Source organism: Hydractinia symbiolongicarpus, chromosome 12 (genome assembly GCF_029227915.1).
Source record: "Hydractinia symbiolongicarpus strain clone_291-10 chromosome 12, HSymV2.1, whole genome shotgun sequence".
NCBI classification, from domain to species: Eukaryota; Metazoa; Cnidaria; class Hydrozoa; order Anthoathecata; family Hydractiniidae; genus Hydractinia; species Hydractinia symbiolongicarpus.
In genome coordinates, this window is record NC_079886.1 from 18,874,210 (window position 1) to 18,896,242 (window position 22,033).

A 22,033-nucleotide genomic window follows, 5' to 3' on the forward strand; every position below is an offset into this window, starting at 1 on the left:
ATATGAAATAATTTCATTATTTTTACGTAAAAATTTAAGGAAATATCTGTTTTTTTAATGTATAAAAGAGAAGAACATTTAAAACCGTATACTGTATTCTCCGCAGAAAGCTTATAATGTAATTATGTATTTCAAAGCATTTTAAGAAAACCACAGAGGGCTTTTGTAAATTTGGATCTCTGAACTGTGCCAATAAAACCACTACGGAGGAGAGACAAAAACTTTTAATTGATATTTATGATTTATTTATTTATTTTACACACACTAAAATTTACATACAATTAAAATATAAAAACATAAAATTTATAATATAAAAATAATGACGTAATCACAAGTGCAACCATAGCAACTAACCGAAGCACGATGAATCCGATTTAAATATATTTCCAGAATTTTCTCCCGAACTTGACATTTGTAGACATTAGTGAAACTCTTACAAGTGTGAGAATAATTATTGACAGTGCGTTGAAAAGAATAATTACACCAGTGAATTAATATAAAAATACGTAAAATTGAAAAAAGTAAAACATTAAAAATTAACATTTTCCGTCAAAGCTAAAGATGTTGTTAGAAAACTAAAATACAAACAAATTTCGAGATTTTCTAACACGTACAAAAATTGCCATAGAATACTTAATATGATATTGGTCACCTACAAAAAAAGTCGTGTCAAACCAAACTCATATATTTTACACTCAAAATCTGTCGTGGAATTTTTCTTAGCGATGCTAACCTCGTATCATCAATGACAATCACAAAAGAATAAAAACAAAAAAGTGTAATACAACGGAAACTGTGCTTACGTAAAAATTCAAAATGACATGAAATTTTAAATTGATATAAATAACTTCTTTGCTTTATACAATAAACTACTCAAAATCACGAATCATGATGCGCGAGTTGAAACGTTAAATATGTCGCTCCGTTTGCATATTTGCCGGACGATTAGTCATCATTACCTAAATGCACACGCAATCCAACGCAGTGCTTGTTAGCAAAAACACCTTCGACCCTGTACTGTGCCATCAGTTTATCAATAGTTACTGTGAACGTATATTACCAGGACCAGATTCATTAAGTATCACAGGTCTGTAATTTGATAGCCGTTTCCTGTTTTTGATTTGTGCACGAATCTTGCGTTCAATGGTGGAGTATCATTTTGCAATACCTAAAACATCACAAGAAAATGTTACAGGGGCGAAATTACGAAGTGCCAAATACAGAAAACAAACAAACAAACAAATAAACTAACAATAAAAACAAACATTAAAAATGTCATACCTCTTTTTGGTCCAATGAAAAGGCTCTAGTTGGCCTATAATCAATCAAAAAAGGAAACATTAAAAACTTCCAAAACAATAAACTTATAAGAACCTCTCGCGCCATTTATTATGCACCGACATTCATAGCTGTCGTTGTAAATAATTATTTCACGTCTTTCAACAGAGTGGAACAATCCCAACTTATAAAACGTACCCTTTTACGACATTGTTGTTATTTGTAGAAGCACTTTGAGTTCTTTGAATGTTGTTTTGATCACTGGCTTTTAAATCAGCTTTCCATTTTTGATTCACTGCTCTTGAGTTGGAGTCTGCATGCGGCAAAGAAGGAGATGATGACCCTTTTGTTTTGCGTGGTTTGCTACTACGAGGAGAACCACGAGGAGAGCTTCGATTCGGGAAAACATCATCATCGCCTTCCGATATATGACGTCGATTATTTTTTAGTTTATTTAAGTCTGCGCTCACTGAGACTTTGTTGTGGTCGTCGGAAATACTGTTACTTGTGGTCGAACCAATCAGTGCTGTTGTCTTCATGGAATATTTCTTTTGAAGTTTTGATCTACCTGAACCAGGACCTAAACAAACACAAATTTATGCCATACAAAAACAAACAAAAAATGATATAAAGACGACGAGTATGAACCATAAACATATAAAGAAATTTAAAGAAAAGAAAAAAATACAGTAGTTAATGGACACTGATTGTTTTTGATATTGTACTGTGGAAATGGAAATAACTATTCAAACCACAATAAAATTATCAATACGTGAACACATTCAATTGTGTGAGGATATAAAAATAATAAATATATACCGAAAAACAATGGAGGCTTCAGTATTCTCATTTGCTCGATTCGATTTGTACCTCGATCTCCATCGTCATAGAGCACATGGTATTTATTACCATCAATTTTGGTGATATTTCCAGGAAGGAAGGCTGACAGTCCTGACCAATGACCAATCACACGTGTGCCGATCTTGAGTTCATTCGGATTAGGGTCCATATCAAAAACTAGAGCATTTTCGTCAGATCTAAAAAAATAACAAGAAGCCCTCTAAGAATTTCCGCTCGCTACCAAAATGTTTGATGAAAACCTGCTAATTCGTTGTGTTATATTGTGCTAAACATTTGAGGAGGTTTGGTGCATGAACCTCTGAAGATAAAGCACACAAGTGACATTATATCTTACAACAAACGCAAACAAAACGAAACGTGTCATAATAAACTCAATAAATTGCTAACAAAAAATACAGCCTAACATTCATGGTAAGTCTTGCGATTGAAACGTTTATGGTCTTAAACGGCATTTAGTTGACAGAAATCCAAAATTTTGCTGTGACCATCATTTTCAGCATACTTTTTTTATTAACTGTGCCAATTTTTGTCGAAAATAAAACAGTTTTAATTTTTGGTTAAATTTTGGCCTAAAATGACATTTAGGTGACAAAAATCAAACTTTTGTACCATCATCATTTTCAGCATACTTTATTTGTTAACTGTGCCAGATTTAGCCGAAAATAAAATGGTTTTAATTTTTGGATCAATTTTGGCCTAAAATGGCATTTAGGTGACAAAAATCAAAATTTCGATGTCACCATTATGTTCACCATACTTTTTTTGTTAACTTTGCCAATTTTTGTTGAAAATGAAGTAGTTTTAATTTTTGGACCAATTTTGTCCTAAAATAACATTTAAGGTGGCAAAAAATCAAAATTATTATGTCACCATTATGTTCAGCATACTTTTTTTGTTAACTGTGCCAAATTTTGTTGAAAACAATTACTAATTTTGTCCTGAAACATCATTTAGATGAGTTCCCAGTAGTTGGGGAGCTTGGGTGCGAAGTTTACATCTGTGACGGAGGAACGTGTAATCCCAGGGCCGATTTTTTCTTAAAAAATGCTCCAAAAGAAAAAAACGACGGTTTTAAAGAATTTCCTACGCCTTCGGGCGCGGAAATTCAATAAATTAATTAACCTAGCTACGTCAAATGGAAAGGTATTGAAAAATAAAATGTTGTCTGTGTGCAGGGAAATCTGTATGCTAACTCTTTCTATTTCTATAAATCTTTTTATTTCTATAAATTGGGGTTTTTTTAAGCGCCAGAAAATTATTAACAGAGGGAAAATTTACGCGATAATTAAATTACCGGGGTTTTAAATAAGGCGAATTTTCAACATTCGCGTTATTTACTTGCTTTCTTATTTTCGTGTAATAAATTATAACAAAAAAACACATGTCATTTTTTACAACAAATGAATCGAACACATTTGCTTACCGATCGTGAGATATGGTGTCGCCATTTTCAAATTTGATATGAACTTTATCGGTGAGAGCTGTCACCTCACCTTTATAATAATCGCCATTAATCGCTCGTGCCCAAACGTGAGAACCAATTCGTATATAACCTAAAAATTTGAAACCATGTTAGTATTATTGCATATTAGCACCACATTAGTAACAAAAAAGGGGTAAGTAAAAAAATTAGGGAGGGGGGGCGAAGTAGAACATTAGGCTGATTACAATTTCCGCGTTTTCTTGATGTTAACTACAAACCACATACCTATGGTTGATCTCTGTGCATATCTTTCACTTCTCGTTCTAAATGTCATTCAGAAAGTGATTGTAATATAAACAAAGTTGACGGAGGATTTAATTTGGAAGCAAAAAAACATTCATTCTTACGCATCCTCGCGCTAGGTATAAAGAGAATTCAAACCTTTTTATTAGCATAGACTTCCTTCCGTTGACAGCATTGTCTTTTTGTGCCTGAGCCAACGTCCGTCCACTAAAATTGCAAAACAAACGTGCATAACCGAAAGCAAGCCATTATTAGCAAAGACAACAGAATCCATACAAAACAACAAAATGTACCTGTATCCAAATCTGGAATTTCGTCTGAAGAGACTTGACTTTCTCTCTGGGGGTTCCTTGGCTGTTATTAATCTAAATTGAAAGTAAGTTGGACAAAAACATTACCAAACCTTTTATACTTGCTAGTAACTGTCATAAAATGAGATTGTAGGAAAATCACAGCATATCAATGGTAAGTAGAACATGCTCTAACTGTCTTAAGAAATGGGATGAATTATTCTACAAGAAAAAACTTCAAACTTAGTTTAACACCAAAACAGATAACATCTTTGCTGTGCCCTTGCGAGCTCTTCATCTATTTCTTAACAGCAGGAAATATACGTGACATAAAGATTGAAACAACTTCGCAAAATTACCTAAAGAAGGTGTGATACTCGATTGCACACTTCCATAAATGTTTACTTGCATGAGGTGTTGGCAACAGGTAACGATATTCCTGTGTCTCGCTCTAAAATATAAATAGGCATAAACACACGTTCAGGTCAAATATATGCAATAATAACCACAAAAGAGAAAAAAGTATGAAATTACCTCGCTTGTACGAGCACACATGATAAACCTCGCTTGCTTGAATGTTATATTGGTGATGCTTTTCCTAAATATATATAGCTGATTAAAAAAAATATGAACTAACATATATCCAGTTAAAGGTTACAGTCCAAACTATTTGCTCACGCAGGCAGAAGGGTTCCTAAATTAAAGTGAACATTGTTGCCAAGTGTAGTGACAGGTGGGAAAAAAGATAATAATGGCCACTGTGTATAAAACATACAAAATTTGCAAATTTGCAACACTGGATTTAATTGAAAGATTAAAAGGCTTAAAATAATTTTATAGTTTTACAGCTGCCTATACTGCTGATGTAAGCAAAGAGAAATATTTTGCAGCATGGTTTCCAGCCATTCTTAGAAGATGGGGGGGGGTATAATGGGGGGGGGGTATAATGAATTTTCCTTGTGGATTCCTAGAAATCTAGAGTCTAGATTCTGTGTACATTATATAAAAACATCTTCACAACAAAGCTTCAAGAATAGTCAACAAAAATTGAAAACAGGTATCACATTTTTTTTCTGTTATCAAAAGATACTAGACATTTCGAATAAACATTGAGAAAAACAAAGGAAATTTTGGCACTGTGAAAACGTTTTTTTTTTTTTTTTGAAAAGGAAAATCGCAAACTAATCACCTGACAATGATTTACTTCACACGTTATTTGCAACAGAAAAGATTTTTACGATAACTTTATCACAAACAACCTACCACACATGAAAACCCAACTTTTGATCTCCCTTTAAAACAACAATACCATGTGGTGTTAAACCAATTACATATTCTTTATTATCTTCACCCTGTAAAAATGTGTTTTCAGTGCTTAAAGACAACTTTATAAAAGGGAATTAAAAGCTTTCATCATCATTATCATCATCATCATCATCATCATCATTATCATCATCATCAACATTCTCGCCTTAACGTTCGTTTTCCATGCTAGCATGGGTTGGACGGGGTATATTAATGCCCCTCTTCCAATCTGATCTAGACTGTGTTAGATCAATTCATTGAAATGTTTCAGTAAGATGTTTTTACAAACTGTTAAACATAGTCTCACTTACGGTCACAACATGGCGATCCATACCATAATACTCTAAACCTCGGGCGATTGCAAGATAGTTCACCTCACATTCTGCAGGATTCATCCCACTACAAAATAAAAAAACTTTATAGTAATTAACACTTTGGAAATCTGCTATCCACTTTAACTGCAGATGTTATCTAAATGCAGTCGTTTGCTTGAATGCTGTCACATGGACATTTTTCAAAAACAATTTGTAAATTGCAAAACAAAACTAGGCTAAGTACTCTGTGAATACCTAAAGTATGTTATGTTTGACTTAAAAAAATTTGGGAATACTTTTTTAATTTCACAAAACTAAGTACAAAAATTTTTTCCCCTTAAAGCTGTCTCATTCATTAAGGAGAATATTACAACAGAATGTTACAATAAACTATAGAGTCTTTTGATTTTTCATTTTCAACAAAAAACCCATCCCCGTAGAGGAACAAGATAATGAACAGCAACATAAATACTCGAAAAAATCAGTCCAACTTACGATACAAGTCGATGCTTCTTTTCTATAGCATGTTCCAATTCAGTACTCTAAAATAAAATTTGTCTTTCAGTAAAGTAAACTGTTATCACTTCACTTAAAATTAACATGATTCAGCTGAAGAAAAAAAATCAAGCAAAAATATACTAAACTTACTTGATCTGGAACTAGTCTGAATTCAGACACATAATTTCCAACATGTATAGTGTTATCAAAATCTCCAAGTTCAGCTATAAAAAACATTTAGAAAATATTATTACATTTGTGTTTACGATCGGATCAGTCACAAAATCTTATCTTGATCACACTTGGCGAACATGAAAAACAATAAGGTGGATTTACAAACTTACATTGGACTGAAAATGCTCCTAAGTCAATTGATTGCTTCATTGTAGGACGAAGCCTTTAATGTACAAGGAAAATATTACGATAAGTTTATAATACATATTTCAGGACATAGAATTTTTTTAAAAAAACTTACTTTCCCTGACGTACGTCTTGTTTTATTTGTGAAAAAAAATGATATCTAAAAAGACAAGCATAAACTGTAAAACCATTTCTTGCTAATGTGATGAGTTTTTCAAATGTGCTTTAATCTTTTAATATAAAAAAAACACTAACTACATCTAGTTCCAAATTTTTAACCACATTTTATACTATGGATGTCATAAAAATCAGCGTACTTGCAGGGTTACAGAAATTAGGTACAGGCTTATATCCGTATTGTTACAAAATGCACAAAGAAGGCACACTTAAAATCTCTCACAAATTTTGTTAATGTTACTGACTGTACAATAAATTGACCAGAAAATTCCAATTGTATTATACTTCATTTAAAAAAATCACATGATCGCTTAATGTTTGTTTCCATCCAGTTTAAAAGAAACACATTCATGTAAATGTTTTTTAATCAATACGATTGAACAAACTTACCTGGTAAGTTCCTCTGTTAATAAGTGAGGGTCTGGTGCATAGAACTTTACACGAAAATGTAGCGTGTACGGTGGTCCAACTATAATTATAAGTATACAATGCTAGTGAACATAAGAATAGCAAAAGTATTATAGCTTTACTCTTCTTCTATAGAACTTGGAGTTTCTAGTTTAATTAATGCTTCTAATGATTTCATAACATCATAAACCATTGGGTTCCAAAGCAAAAGGTCTTGTTCACCTAGGAAATTGGATCAACTTCGGCTACCTTATATATATGAAAGGCCTCAATTTTACTTGTGCATTGCTAAGTTATCTGCCAGTGCAATGCAATGAATTTGGTAACTTTTAATAACCTCAATTGCGTTGTGTTGATATTTTTGTGAGTAAATTGGGGGTAACTAACATTGTAAGTCTATCCCTACCTATGAAATCTTGCAAAAAACTTACTAGTAACTTGTTTCTTTACTTTCTTTGTTGGATCAAGCCAATGCTAAACAAAAAAGCTATATTATCAGCATTAAAACTGATTGTACCATGAAATAAAAGCCATACGTCTGTGCCTCTTGACCCTGTATTATGTAGTACAAAACCAAAACCAACCATTATCTGTTTAATTTTGCATTGACGGATTTCCACAGAGCAAATTGGACGGCAAATTTGCCAACAAAAATGTATCTGAGCATGCGAACTATTATTTGTTTTGATTTTGTTTAAAAGTAGAAACAGTTCCTACTTTTTTTGCTGTAAACTTTAAAATAGACTGTTAAATTTTTTCAAATTGGTCACAATTTTTGTTTTTCACGTAAATCAAAACACGTTTTTCACAGCTAATTTGTTGTTGAATTCGCTCTATTTATAATTCACCTTGTGAAAATTGTCCTTAAAACATAAGCATTCTTATGAAAGTGATAGAAATCACAGTTACCAAAAGGAAACTCAGAACCATTTTCAGAAACTTCTGTAACTTTGCAAAACAAGTTTATTGTTGCTTGTTGCTCGTAAAAGATGGTCTTAGGTAATCTACTTTTTGTGCGGTATGAAAATCTTTTTTTGTTTAAATATTCACTGCCATTTTAAGAGCAGTTTTGAGAATAGTAGAAGAACTTGTGATAGGACTGCACTTAAACAAGTAAAATATAAATGTAAACATGTTAAAAAGAATAAAATCTTACTGGCACTTGTTTCGCATCCATGAATTGCAATCCAAAGTAATCTTTCTCTACCAAATCCAAATGTAAATACACTCGTTTCAATAAATCTTTACCTAATGCATCTCTCTGAAGAAATTGTTACAAAAAAATCATAAAATTATAACTGCGGATCATACATATGCCTAGGCATCAGACATTTTGAGGCACATGGAGGAAGTAGAAAAACTTCTTTATTAGGGCAAAATATTCTCAGTTTTCCTCGTAAGAAAGAATAAAAGTCAAAAAATTTTATACTCTGTAAACATCATTTTTAAATCTGAGTAGTATCTTTTACCTGTAGATTGATAGAAACATCTGTGCCATCTAGCAGAGCTATGTTACATGGTAATAACTTCTTGCCATCAACAGAATATGGTGCTCCACCTTTCTTTGACTTCCTTCGAAATGTATTACGTAAACTTTTTCTCAAACCATCAAATACCATCTTTAAAATTTATTATGTTCTTTAAAATTATTTTTCTGTTAAATTAACAAGTAAGAGAAAAAATAAAAACAAAATTCACTGTATTACATTCAACACAGTAGTTTTCAGAAAATTTATGGTGGAAATAGAAAAACTTCATAAGATGAAACTAAACTTGAACTCGTAAATATCACAGTTTACACACCTTTCATATGGCTAAGTAAACATTATCAACAATAAACAAAAACGTTTAATACCATTACAACTTTTTTTTCACTTTTACAAAATACTGTGATTGCATTATCACGTTAAGATATCTAAACCATGATAATAAGGATTAAAATCTAAAGAAAATAAACTTAATTGTATTTCAATACAAATACAAAACAAACACACAAAACAGCAATTAGACTTCCTTCATCAAAACACATGACATCACAAGTAAACAAAAGTAAAATAATTTATCCATGATTCCGTACTAAACATAGTAAAAGTTTATTGGCAAGGAAAATCAAACACAGGAACTAATGTTTATTGATGTAAGATGTCGTACAAAGAGGCAATGTTTTATGTTTATGTTGCTTTTTGTTTAATAACAACAAAATTCATCAATAGATTTCCTAAGTATTACGCAAAACAAATAAACGTAAAATTCGTCACAGTCTAGTAAAAGTCAAGTATACTACACACGAAATAAATTTAAAGAAAATGCTTTAAATGAACTTCTATTTTACTTTCATGCATACAGTTTTAAAATATTTAGAAATTATCAACAGTAAAGATTATTCAACTGCATTGCACCTTTCATCCTAATTGAAACCAAACCTTCAACTCCACTGAGAAACCTTTAATTCTAAAGTTATTCAACAAGCAAATTTATTACACACCTTGTACATTTTTTATCACTTGAACAAAAAATTATTTTTAAACACATAGACATCGATTATTTTGCAATTATTTTAAACTTATGGACTTGTCAAAAAGAATGGCAAACAAGAAAAAGAACATTGAAAGGAAATTGATTGTGGTGTCTACAAATGCAGAACACTTAATTAATTAATCATTATTGTCATTGTTAAAAGATTTTTTTTTTACAATATATACTAAAAGTTTATTATTTTTTACATATTTATACCACATACAACTTCACTAGAAACAATTTCACTTTAAACAGTAGAATTTATATTGGGATACAACTGAGTGTTCAAACTAAGTTCTATTCTATTATTTCTTATTGCATTTATTTCCATAAAAATTACAATATTATTAACATGAACAACCTCTTGAATTACATTTTAAAAAAATCGATTTTTTGCACTTCACCCCAAACATTCTTAGCTATATAAAAAACACCCCAATAATAGTTAGTCACTGTGGGGAGTGGTGCTATGGGGTGAATAGTATTTAGTTCATTTATACCATTCATACTATCATTTATATGCTACTTCTTGCCTCAGACAAATTATTTAGCAATTGTTTAAATTTTTATCAATTCTCAGGGGAATTGTTTAAATTTGGCTTTGCTTATAAAAAAATGCAGTGCAATAATGAACTAAATTGACTAACATACACCAACATCTTACTCATATATATATATTAAGTTATAAATAATTCTGAGTTATGATTTTAATTAACACTAATTGGATTACATTTAGCAGTCTTTATACTTGGCAAGAACGCAACTAAATCTAAATCCTTTTAACACTACACGGTCATAAAACTTGCATTTTTAAACACTAAAGGGAAAGCACTAACAACAATGATACAAACCTTCTACAAAGGAAATTTAAAAAGTAAAAAAAAAGTAAAAAAATAAATAAATAAATAAAAAATATAATATAATACATTATTGCACCAGTTAGGATTCCTGGGGATGAGATTGCAACATGCTTGACTAAAAAGTAGTTTTTTGCTGCAAACAGTCTAAAGTCTTGGTAATCACTTTTATGAAAAAATGTTACTCTTATAACATCGCAAGACACAAATATATATTTCCGTGTGAAGTATAAAAACAAGCTAAGTTAATAAAAGCAAAGCTGTCTGTAAAAGTGACAAAGAATCCTATTTTGTGAGTAAAACACATAATCCTTTTATTAAAAGTTTAAAAAAACATGATCAGTAACAGTTACTTTGTCAGTAACAAATCTAACAGACCGTTATTAACATTATGTATATACGCTATCAGTCTAAAAATTGTCTGTCTCCCTTGACAACTTAAGTACTTTTCCACTTATTGAACTCTTCACTATTTTATATATACTATATATAATATTAAGATATAAATTGTAATTTTTTTAATCTGACAGCAGATAGCACAACTAAAATTACATCACTAAACTGAAAACTTTTAACTGCAAAGTAATTTTGAAATAAAAATAAAACTTTGACAAATAAAGTATGATTGGAATGAAGAGAATGAAGAGAATAATTAAAAGTAATATCCGTAATATAATATTACAACTTATTACAACTATACTTTCATCACATCATATCAGCAGAATGCTTCAACATAAAATACCATTATTGGGAAAATAAAGTAGGCTGTTTTCTAATCTTTTTTTTCTTCATCAGTAGCACTAAATGAATGATTAGCTGAAGAAATTGAATTGATGATGGCAATGAAAAGAATATTTTGTATACATAAATTGTTTCAGCTAATTAAATAACTTATGAACGTCAGGCAATGATGTTACAAATATGTCAAGCATGCACTTTTTGATATAATGCGAATTGTTTGTTTGTTATTTTTGTTGATGTGATATACATTTTATTGCGTGACACAACGTTTTAATTTAGAAAATAAATAAAAATGTTACAGACCACAACAGGAGATAATCTTTAGCATCCAAAACCATGTTCTGAAAAAAACAAAGGGCAAACACAGTTATATATCTACCATAACAAGACTGCAACTATATCGTAAAATAAAAAAGCTCTGAAGAATGAATTAAAAAAGTGGTATTTTCTGTAAATATTTAAACATACAGTACAGTAATAAATAAATACGCCCATTACTTTTTCACATAAAAACTACTTGTCAAACAAATTATTCAGCACAGATATTCTCATTTAAAATTAAAAAAGACTTATGAATAATTTTATCAAAAATCAATTGTCATTGTTTAAACCTGTTCTTTTGTCAATAGAAAGCCTGGTCTAATAAGCTATATATGTGAAAGCCACAAAAATCATGCAATAAACACATGTGATATTTAAAAAGATTATTTGAGCATTTTATATATTGAGTATGTAATTAAAGTATCAATAAAACAAGATGTTTATCTTATAAATTTATTATATATTTATTTATTATCAATTTATGTTTATATTATGTATTTATTTATAAATACATCAGAATGAATCATAGAGGCTATCAAATCAGTTAGTACAAAATACCCCTTTTTTATACTCTCATCAGTCGTATGCCAATAAAAAAGAAAAAAAAACTTTTGCCAACAACAATTATTGTGATTGTTAAAAAAGGTCCCATTCCACCCGTTTTGGAACAGAAGACTCTCATTTTGGAACGAATAGCTGTATATACACCTGTTTAGAAGTATGTCCTCCTGTATAAGTAACAGTAAAAAATCCCTTGAAACATCTATTGCTACTTCCCTAGTTCTATTCAGTTTTAGTTTACCCCTCCTTTGTTTACCATTTCTGTTGGTTGATATCGGTTACTTTAATGTGGAACTTAGTAAGGAAGCATATTTTCTTGGTTGATTTATTTTAATGAATTAGCTCTAAGGATTTTTCACAAGAACAGAATTTTGTGAATTTGTCGAAAATTTGTAAAAACCACAAAAATTGCTTCTCCTAAAGTTACAGTATGGTTTTGCCAAGTCTACTCTGTCAAAAAACATCGATGTGGTCACAAAACGCAATATTTCAAGAGCATGTATCATTTAGGATTTGCAGGTTAAGTGTGTCCACTACATAATAATGATTTTATAATTTTGTATCTATGTATATTTATATATTCTGAAATTACAGTATCCTATTATTATGGTGGTGTGTGTGTTTATAGAACTTTGGGTTTAAAAGGTATGAATATACAAAAAATTATTTGTTAAAAGGCATTGACCATACACTCAAATTCCAAACATACCAACCAGCGCCAAAAACGTCAATTTTGTGAACTGCAAAACTTAACATTCACTAATATAGCTATCCGTAAAAACTAGTCTGTGGCCTGTGGATATAATCCATGGGTTCAACTATCCTTTATTTACCCCATTTCGTGTGTCTTGCTACTGTGGTTATTATTTTGCATGACAGACAGACGTATACAGTTATTATAATATACATAATGGATTATATTAATATCTGAATGGTTAAGTTCATTCACAGTCATGTTTCCAAAGTGCTGGCTGCTAGCTCGCTAGTCTCCAAACAATAACAAAAATTTGAAAGAAATGAAATATGCAACTAGCTAAAGGAAATATATAGCTGAAAATTGCTGTCAGGTTTTATTTTAGATTTTCATTTTTTCTCAAACAGCTCTTAGAAGTTAAATTGTCACGAAAGAAATGTCAAATTTAAAAAAATCACCCACAAACAACAAATTGCTGTTTCTTATAGGATATAACTGGGTTACCCCTTTTTCCCCTTTGCCCCCCACAGGCCTAACGCCTTTTTCTTAAAAAGAGTAAACAAAGCACAATAAAAGTTATCTATAGCTAGATAGCTAGCTATTTTGAAGAACTGGCAGAGCCCAGAGCAGACTCAGTGAAAGGTTTTGGACAAAACAAACCTGGTCCAGATAAACAGCAAAAACGAGCTTAACATTTGCATTTTGTGAGCCAAGCCAACGTTTTAGCTAGATAGCTGGCATTTAGGCATACCTAGACTATTGGCATTTTTAGCCGTGTTAGCTGGCTAAGCTAAAGCTTAGCAAGGTAAGAGATACCCTTCCTTATAGCTACCTAGCTATAGTCAGCAAGCTAGTTATAGTTACCTAGCTATGTGTCCAGCCATACAATCCAATCATGACACATTTTTGTGGTCGTAGCTAGCTAGCTAGCTATAAATCAAAAGTACATTACTGGATGATTTCCGTTGCTAGCTAGCTAGCTGGCTAACTTGTCAGCCAAGGAATACTCGTTGTGAAGAAGCAAATTAGCGACTTTTTGTAAATAGACAATGTCAACTTTGCTTTTTATACCCGTCCCCCAGCAACAGAAATTCACAAGGAATTGTGCAAAAAATAATTTTACTGTTTTAACGCTAAAACATACACAATACTTACATTTTTTCTAACTTTTGCTAGCTTGCAGAATTTGCTTTGCAAAAATATTCCTCCCCGGCGGGGAATCGAACCCCGGTCTCCCGCGTGACAGGCGGGGATACTTACCACTATACTACCGAGGACAGATTACATGTGCTGTTAGTAGTATATTATAACTATTCTTATTTAGAGAGTTTTGAGGTGAAAATTGGAAAAGGTAACCGGGTATTCTAGTGGCGAATTAATGTGTCTCCAGTCTCCGCAACCATGGCCTCACATATTAAATGCCCTTTAAAATAAACGCCTATTTCAGTCTCCCGCCTTTGCGCCCCTGGTTACTACGGCGTGCAACTTAGAATGTTTTTACTTGGATTCATAAAATAGGAAAATATATGATCATATTGACGATGAGAATTTTTGGTATTGTAAAAACTAGCCCGGCGGTAGGACCTCTCTTTGCAACACACTAGAACTTCCTTTGTCTCCTACGAAGCCGTTCCGTCCGAATACCAAAGGCGTAGATGAGCCTTGGGGACGTTGTTGAGCCAATTCTCATCCCTGATTAGTAAGCTCACTGGTTTAGAAGTAATTCAATATTCCAACAAGTGTTTATAAGAAAGCAACAGTAGGCCTCCAGAATGTTAAAAGTCATGCAAATATAAATTAACCATATTGATCATACTACTGAATTTACATTTAGGTTGATTTTTCGTCTCGTCAGTAAATTTTTATCTCGGAACACCACACAAAAGTGTGGTTTCACAAAAAACGAGTATTAAGATATTTTGGAATCGTTTATTCTGTTCTCAAAGCTTCATCTAAGAGGTTTGGTGACAACGATAGGGATCCTTAACTTATTATTTGTATTTACTTTATGCTTTTTTAGTTTGTTTGTTTGCTTGATGTTTCATTGCAGGTAAGCGTTCACATATTCCGTAATCAAGTAGAGGGGAGGGGGGGGGGGGGAGGGATAATCGAAATTGCTTACGCTTGATTATGGGGGAGGGGGAGGGGTAAAGTGGTTTGATGACATAAGCAAATACAAAAAATTAACAGCATGGGGGAGTAGAAATTAGGCAAAAAATTGAATACGTAATATGCGAACGCTCCCTATGCATATGGCTACACATAACTTGGAGCTGATGCTAGTAAAAAAATAATTTTCGATTTCTTATTTATATTTGTATATAAACATTCTACATTCTAGTCAAAAGAATATCAAATTAAAAAAAAAACACGAAAAAAACAACTCGTGTTATAAAAATAGAAAATGAAATTCAGAAAAAAATTAATCACAAAAAAGGGTAAACAATTCTTTATAAAAATTAAAAATAAATAATATAAACGGAAGAAAAAACAGAAGAGAGATTTTCTTTCAAAAGTTAAAAGTCTTTTTAAACATTGACAAAGTATTTTTACTGTTCTTTAACTGTATCACAGGTAGAAAAATTATGAAAATCTCAGCAGTCGAGCCACATACATTAACACGACGAAATATAATATTGTAAACATTAGCAAGCAGGATTACGCCATATCTACCAAATTGTCAAAGATTGATTCATTATAGGGAAAATCAGTACTATTCAAAACTTTAACTTCAGTAATTTTTTAGATTTAGAACACAATATTTCGACATGCAACTTTCATGCATATTTTTTTAAAAAATTAATTTTCTTTTAAAATTAAGAAACTTAATTAAGATAACTTCCGAACCATCCTTTTGTTGCATTTACTGAAGAAACGCGAGGTTATTCATAACCAACTCAAGTAACTCTCTTTAGAAACGGTCTGCAGTTAAGAGCGAACTCTTGCGGTGATCTTTTGTATTGCACATGTTGACATTCGGGATATTCATATCCCGGGCAATACTGATCACGAAAGAGTAGAGTTTTTCTCTCGATTTTTCCCCGAAGGGGTACCAAAGGTTAGGCTGGCCTGAAATAGTTTATTTGTGACTTAAACAAAACGGAATGTTCCGCTAACGTTCCTGCCATGTCTATTTTATTTAGAAGTAATATATTCCAATAAAAATTTCTGGTCCTAGATTTTAATCAATAAATATATATCAAACATTAGCTGTAAAAATAAACAGATGAGTAAAAGAAACCTCACTTCAATATACGAACTAAAATGAAACACTGGAGCGCCAAATTAAAAAACTCACCAGTGTCTCAAAGTAGGTCAGGTTAAAATACTTGCACCCACATTCAGTAAGTGTACATTAAAAATTACAAATCACCGATACATTCATTTTTATACAAAGAGTAAAAATATTATTTTTATGAAAACACGTACATCGTCACAAAAATACTCTACACAGACAAACACCAGTGAAAACGTACCATTCACCATATCAAACTCACATGAGAGAATCACTACTTGTATTGCTGCTCTGAGAATCCGGTGATAACATTGGCTCTGGTGACGTTAAATTATCGTCGTCGCCGATTAACTGAAGCGACTGCCGTAAAGCTGCACTTTTGCGACGGGCGCTTTTTACGATTTCATTAATATAAGCTTTCATTAATTTTGCTATTTCGACCACCTACAAAAAGAAAAAAAGTGTTAGGATCTTGTAAAAGCATACAACGGCGGCTATTTTAAATTTGTTCCCAAAGCATCAGGCAACATGAGATCAGGAAACATCAAGCACAATACTATATATTTTCTGTTAATAAATACTTTCTTCAACTACGAACAGTATTTTATTATTGTGTCCTAACAACGAAACAAAAGCAATTTCCGTACCTTCTCTGTCTCGAAAGTTATTGGACTCCTCCCTTGAACAACAATTCGATAAACGTTCGGCTGCGGTGCACCAAACGATAATATACTGAAACAATGAAAAGAAAAAACATACTGGTTAAGTGAAGAACGCAAGAAATAGTAAACGTTTTAGGTTAATAATGCTGAAAATTTATCATGCAGAAAATGGTAACTACACTACAACAACAACATTTTGTACAACAACAAAATAAACTTACTCTTCGTAATTATACGTTGCTATGGGACGTGTTTCATCACGCCTGTATATAGCAACATTATTGAAGCTAACACCGAGCGATAATTCTGGTATCATTGTTGGATCTTTTGACTAAAAAAAAAAAGAAAATATTAAACTGCATGATTAGAGAAAATTTATTATAAATGTAATGAAATAAAGATGAAAGCTTAACAATATTTCTAAAAATAGTAAATAAAAAGTATGATGACCTGATGCATGACTTTTAGGGAGGCTATGTATCTTCATCATTCTCAGAGAATTGAAATTTCTTTCTAGCTAATTTAACAGTTAGCAAGGAGATCGATGTAAAAACTGTTTTTCATGAAAATAAATTATGCAATCGAAGACTATCGATAAATAAATAAATAAATAAAACTTAGGAAATTGCATGTTTTATTTAGTCTCGGGTAATTATTTTAGAAGATTTGTCCAACTGGCGAACAAAATTATTTATTCTTTTTTACAATTTAACTAATTTTTGACGTTCTTCTGCAAAAATTAATATTCGTAAAATGGTCTAAAAACCATCTTCAATGAGAGGTAACCCGCGAATTGATTTTTTTGACCTGCAAAAATTAAATACCGACAAAACTCGCAGTAATAATACCGCATATTCCTCCAACCATCATTCAAAATGTTTAATTAAGTTCCCTAATTACGCTGCAATAAAAAACTAGATATTATCTTTTATAGGGAGGTTGTTTCAAGCTATGATATTTATTACTCACAGTAACGTTAAACATAGTGGAACCAAAACCGTGCCAGTTTTTTACAATAGACATATATTCAACCTGTGCATCGTCTGGTGGCGTTCCCTGTAACAAAACAAGAATAAAATAAATATAAAGTAATATATAAAGACCAGGTGACGTTTCAAAAGAGAATTTGTGATTGCATCACTATAATCTTCCCATTTTTTTTTTAGGTTTATATATGTGTGATACCACGAATATTGAAAGTAAGATAGGTGAAAAACTTTAAACGGAATATTTCTGCTTTTTTAAAAAAAGTTTTTTGTATACTTTAGGCATAAAAGTTCGGGTCTTCAAGGGTTAAGAGAGATGATTGTAAAAATTGACAAGATGTCAACATCATACCTGCAACTCCTTCCACTTCGACATGACATTACTTTTGATAGCTGAAAGCTCCTCTTCAACATCGTATTTTGGTTGCTCCGACATTTCTTCCTCCGCTACACAAAACAAACAAAATACGAAACTCAATATTTATTTTTCAAATCCCTGACTTTTAGTCGCTTGCAGGCCGTTTCTTAGTGTCCCTAATCTATCTGATCGAAATGGCTACGCGCTGCTTTATTTCAGCACCTCCCGGAGAGTGATTCATTATGTTGCCGGAATTTTTGCACATTCTAACGAACAGTGACACATTAGTTTACTTTTTCATTCCCTCCAAATTTTATAATATGTACGCCAAAATAGAAATACTAGTTACAAAACGCAGTTGCGCACATACATACCTTTAAACGGCGATATAGCCTTCCTTATCGTTCCCTATAAAGTTAAAAAAAAAGTCGTAGATATACAGCTGCGATACGTGTGGTGCTTAAAATTATCAATAAACATTCGTATCTTGTATGATCAATTTTAGCCAACCGGATTAGATACAAAGGAAGTAGCACTTTCCTTTAAAAACCTGATGAAATCTATGATGAAACTGCAGAGTGAACAAGTTTATTGCTGTTAAAAAGTTGCGTTCGTATTGAAACTTCGCAAATTAATATGCGAGCTTACTTCAAACTAAAGAGAACATTACAACTAACAGAGCCATGACCAAAAAAATTACAGGAGCTGAAATAAGTACAGTGCCGCCCTTTTAAAATTTGCTATTCATATCAACCCTGATAACTATTTATAAATTTATGCACACATTATGATGTTGTGCGATTTCTAATTAATCGTTACAACATAATTTATCCAATATGATATAAACCAGCCGTTTCGACAGGAAGTTCTACGGCGTATTACTGATTTATTACAGTCCTATACGGGACGGGAAAAGAAAAATATGAATGTAAAAAATGAGTTCAAGTTTGTAAACACTGATCTTATGAAACCTAAATGAAATGTAAAAATCAATAAAAACAATTTTTTATTTATTTCGTTTTTTAAAATAAATTTTAGCCTGTTGAAACTCCTTGTAAGCAAATACAAATCTAGCTTCATAAAGTTTCAGATCACATAAAAATAAATAACAAACAACCGTTGTAGCTTGGTGAAACTTGGTACCCTTCCGCGCTTCACTAATCTCGATAGTAAAAACAGCGACAAAAAAGAAGTTCATTTTAAAGTTCTACCGGCTAAAGCCGTAGAACAATAATTCAAAAAGAGGTTCTTACAAAATTGAATAAAAAAAATAATAAAATTAAATCCTCATTTTTAAGCACATTATTTCACAACATATGTAGCGTCTTTGATGTGACGGTCATGATGTGACGGTCAAGATTTGACAGTAGCTATTGCGCTTATAACTTCTGAGTTCCAGCTTGACAAGGTTTACCACGGAAAAGATCTTTCCAGTAAAAAAAAAGTGAAAAAATTCTTACTACTCACCCTTATGGTACCATAATCTTTCTTCGGCGCCGGCTTATTTTCTTGCGCTGCTTTCTTTCTTATTTTTGCAACAGGGAAGACCGTGCGTATTTCTTTGTCACTAGAAGAAATAATTTTGCCGTTACAACAAAGACACTTGTTGTTTCCATGTCACTATGGAAACAAACTTACATCCAAGTTCCAACTATGTAATCTCCTTCGTTGTATTGCAATCGGAGAGCAGCCAGCTTACATAGAGTTAACTCTGGTAGAAGATATCTGCCGCGGAGAACATTCTCGCAAGTCTACGAAATAAGAAAATACTATCTTGTACTGCCAGAAACATTATCGTTTTACATTTCACTAAAATAAGTTTTTAATACTATGATCAACCTGACAAACAACAACAAAGGCAACAACGACGACAGCAACAACAAAAACAACAACAAAAACAACAACAACATTATCAGTCTTTCTCACTGGGAACCTTTCTGGTGTATTGCTTATGTTCAAAGCGAAAACATAATGGCGGAACTTTGTTGCGAAAACATATTACGGGCCAGCTTAAAAATGCCAAGGTATTGGAAAGTAGATAATAATAAGAAAAACATAATGAAAAGAATAACATAATTAGAAAATAACAAAATTATAAGAATAATATGCAATAGCTGTCACACAATGTGGAAAAAAATCGGAAATATTGAGTTTTTTTATGTTTCACGAGACCTTAGGTGAGTGAGTGAAACATACGAGAATTGAAAAATGAAAAAAAATAACGATAATTTTCGAGAACATTGCGATAACTTGTTATCATATAAATTGAGCGTAAATTACAGGTATACTCGGTAGATCATGGTTCAATCTTAGTCATGGTTCAATAGCGATGAAAGTTATTGCAAGATAGAAAATAAAAAATATAGCATGTAGATTAGCTAATCGACACAAACTCAACCATTAGATGAATAGCATTTTGCAAAAAGATTATACCTGTTCAAATAAAAAGTTTCCAGCGATGGAATCTTCAGACACGCGTTCAGGGTGTAAAAAGCAAAATATTTTGAAGAAGAGTTGCCATTTGTGTCGCTTGGTTTTGTTAACATCTATTGCTTTATACCTAAACATGAAAATAAATAAATAAATAAATAAATAAATAAATAAATAAATAAATAAATAAATAAATAAATAAATAAATAAATAAAAAAAACAAGTCGATTCCAACACAAATACAAGCAACTGTACTTAGATTGATAAGCATTTTTAGTATAAACAAAATTTACGACACAAAATGGAACTAACATGGGTGACACAATTTATAATTTTTTTTCCAAGGTTTTCATGCTCTTAAATTTTTATTTCATTTTCTGCTAAGCAATCATTAATGAACTTAATCCATCAAATTCAACTCAAGTAGAGGGTCAAAAGTTGGTTCCTTGTAAAAACAATACGTCTACGTATGTACCCAAAAATTTAATTAGGGCGACCTGACAACGATAACAGAACACGCCCGTTTATTGCTAAGATCAGTTTTTTCTAGCCAGAATGTAATTCTAAAACTTGAGCCTCGATTGGGGGCTGAAAAAGAGACCCAGTTGGTTTATGTTGAGCACCGTTGAGTAATCCAACTTATTCACTTTCAAAACATTGGGCAAGTGTCATGACAACATAGCCTGCAGGAGTTAAGACGGTGCGACTATGGGGCAGTTTTTGGCCAATCATTTCTGTTCCCTATCGTATAAGATTTATGTATTGCAATTACTTGAAGTACCTTTCAAATTTGGCTAATACATCCGTAATTATCTGTCTATCTTCTATACTCTTCTCATTGCTCGGCCCACACCTCTCGAAGAGTGCGAAGATAAGGTTGGTTTGTTTAATCTTCATCCCTTTACATAAAGTTTTCACAACCTCGCCACTTGTTGTAGAAGAGTCAATTGTGATCTGACAGGACCCTCCTCCGTAGCAATAAACGGTAGCAGTGATTTTTCTGCGACCTAATAATGTGATGATTTCCTCCCTGGATGGAGGGAACTCTCTCACGCGTGTTCTCTTTAACGCATCCAAAGCGAAATCACCGAACTTCGATATTTCTGTATCTGGACATTGATCACGCAGTCTAAATATAAAATGACATCGTCACATCATTCTGCTTCGTCAGCACTTTGTTAACACAAATCTAAATTTAACAATCTAGTGTTGCATACCTCTTTAGATGAAATCTTAAAAATCTGAGTATTTTTCTTGATGGTAGGAATGTACAGCACATGCAAACTAAAACCTGAAAGGTAAGAAAATAAATGTCAGTTTTTGTGGTTTCCATTTTCGTAAATAGAACATTTTCCTATTCTTTTAACGCTAAATATCGAGTTTATATCAGAGTAGTCAAGGGTAACACTTATTATAGTTCAAAGAGGATCAAATCTCCATTAACTAGTGTCTTT

At 32.0% G+C, this 22,033-nt stretch overlaps 2 protein-coding genes and 1 non-coding gene across 5 annotated transcripts in view; all 3 read right to left on the reverse strand.

Moving 5' to 3' along the window:
* Window positions 1-222: 222 nt before the first annotated feature.
* On the reverse strand, window positions 223-8,901 carry LOC130622718 (band 4.1-like protein 5). Its single transcript, XM_057438215.1, has 20 exons — window positions 8,687-8,901; window positions 8,374-8,478; window positions 7,649-7,691; window positions 7,200-7,278; window positions 6,748-6,792; window positions 6,617-6,669; window positions 6,423-6,496; window positions 6,270-6,316; window positions 5,772-5,859; window positions 5,419-5,507; window positions 4,690-4,753; window positions 4,515-4,606; window positions 4,159-4,230; window positions 4,004-4,072; window positions 3,848-3,885; window positions 3,563-3,692; window positions 2,098-2,315; window positions 1,477-1,858; window positions 1,282-1,315; window positions 223-1,168 (listed from the first exon to the last, which is right to left on the reverse strand). Exons 1-20 carry the CDS (start codon window positions 8,834-8,836, stop codon window positions 1,082-1,084), a joined length of 1,959 nt encoding a protein of 652 aa, XP_057294198.1. The 5' UTR covers window positions 8,837-8,901; the 3' UTR covers window positions 223-1,081.
* Window positions 8,902-14,113: 5,212 nt separating this feature from the next.
* On the reverse strand, window positions 14,114-14,185 carry Trnad-guc (transfer RNA aspartic acid (anticodon GUC)). Its single transcript has one exon. It is a non-coding gene; the product is annotated as a tRNA-Asp (tRNA).
* Window positions 14,186-15,204: 1,019 nt separating this feature from the next.
* LOC130621424 (unconventional myosin-X-like) overlaps window positions 15,205-22,033 on the reverse strand; it is a 38,121-nt gene continuing 31,292 nt past the window's right edge. For all 3 annotated transcript variants that reach the window (XM_057436709.1, XM_057436708.1, XM_057436707.1), the window contains 11 exons: window positions 21,797-21,870; window positions 21,361-21,708; window positions 20,583-20,709; window positions 19,788-19,900; window positions 19,617-19,716; window positions 18,524-18,557; window positions 18,144-18,238; window positions 17,775-17,861; window positions 17,027-17,136; window positions 16,791-16,875; window positions 15,205-16,587 (listed from right to left, as the gene is read on the reverse strand). In XM_057436709.1, the coding sequence (XP_057292692.1) occupies window positions 16,402-16,587; window positions 16,791-16,875; window positions 17,027-17,136; window positions 17,775-17,861; window positions 18,144-18,238; window positions 18,524-18,557; window positions 19,617-19,716; window positions 19,788-19,900; window positions 20,583-20,709; window positions 21,361-21,708; window positions 21,797-21,870 (1,359 nt within the window). In that variant the 3' untranslated portion in view covers window positions 15,205-16,401. The remainder of the gene's footprint in view (window positions 16,588-16,790; window positions 16,876-17,026; window positions 17,137-17,774; window positions 17,862-18,143; window positions 18,239-18,523; window positions 18,558-19,616; window positions 19,717-19,787; window positions 19,901-20,582; window positions 20,710-21,360; window positions 21,709-21,796; window positions 21,871-22,033) is intronic.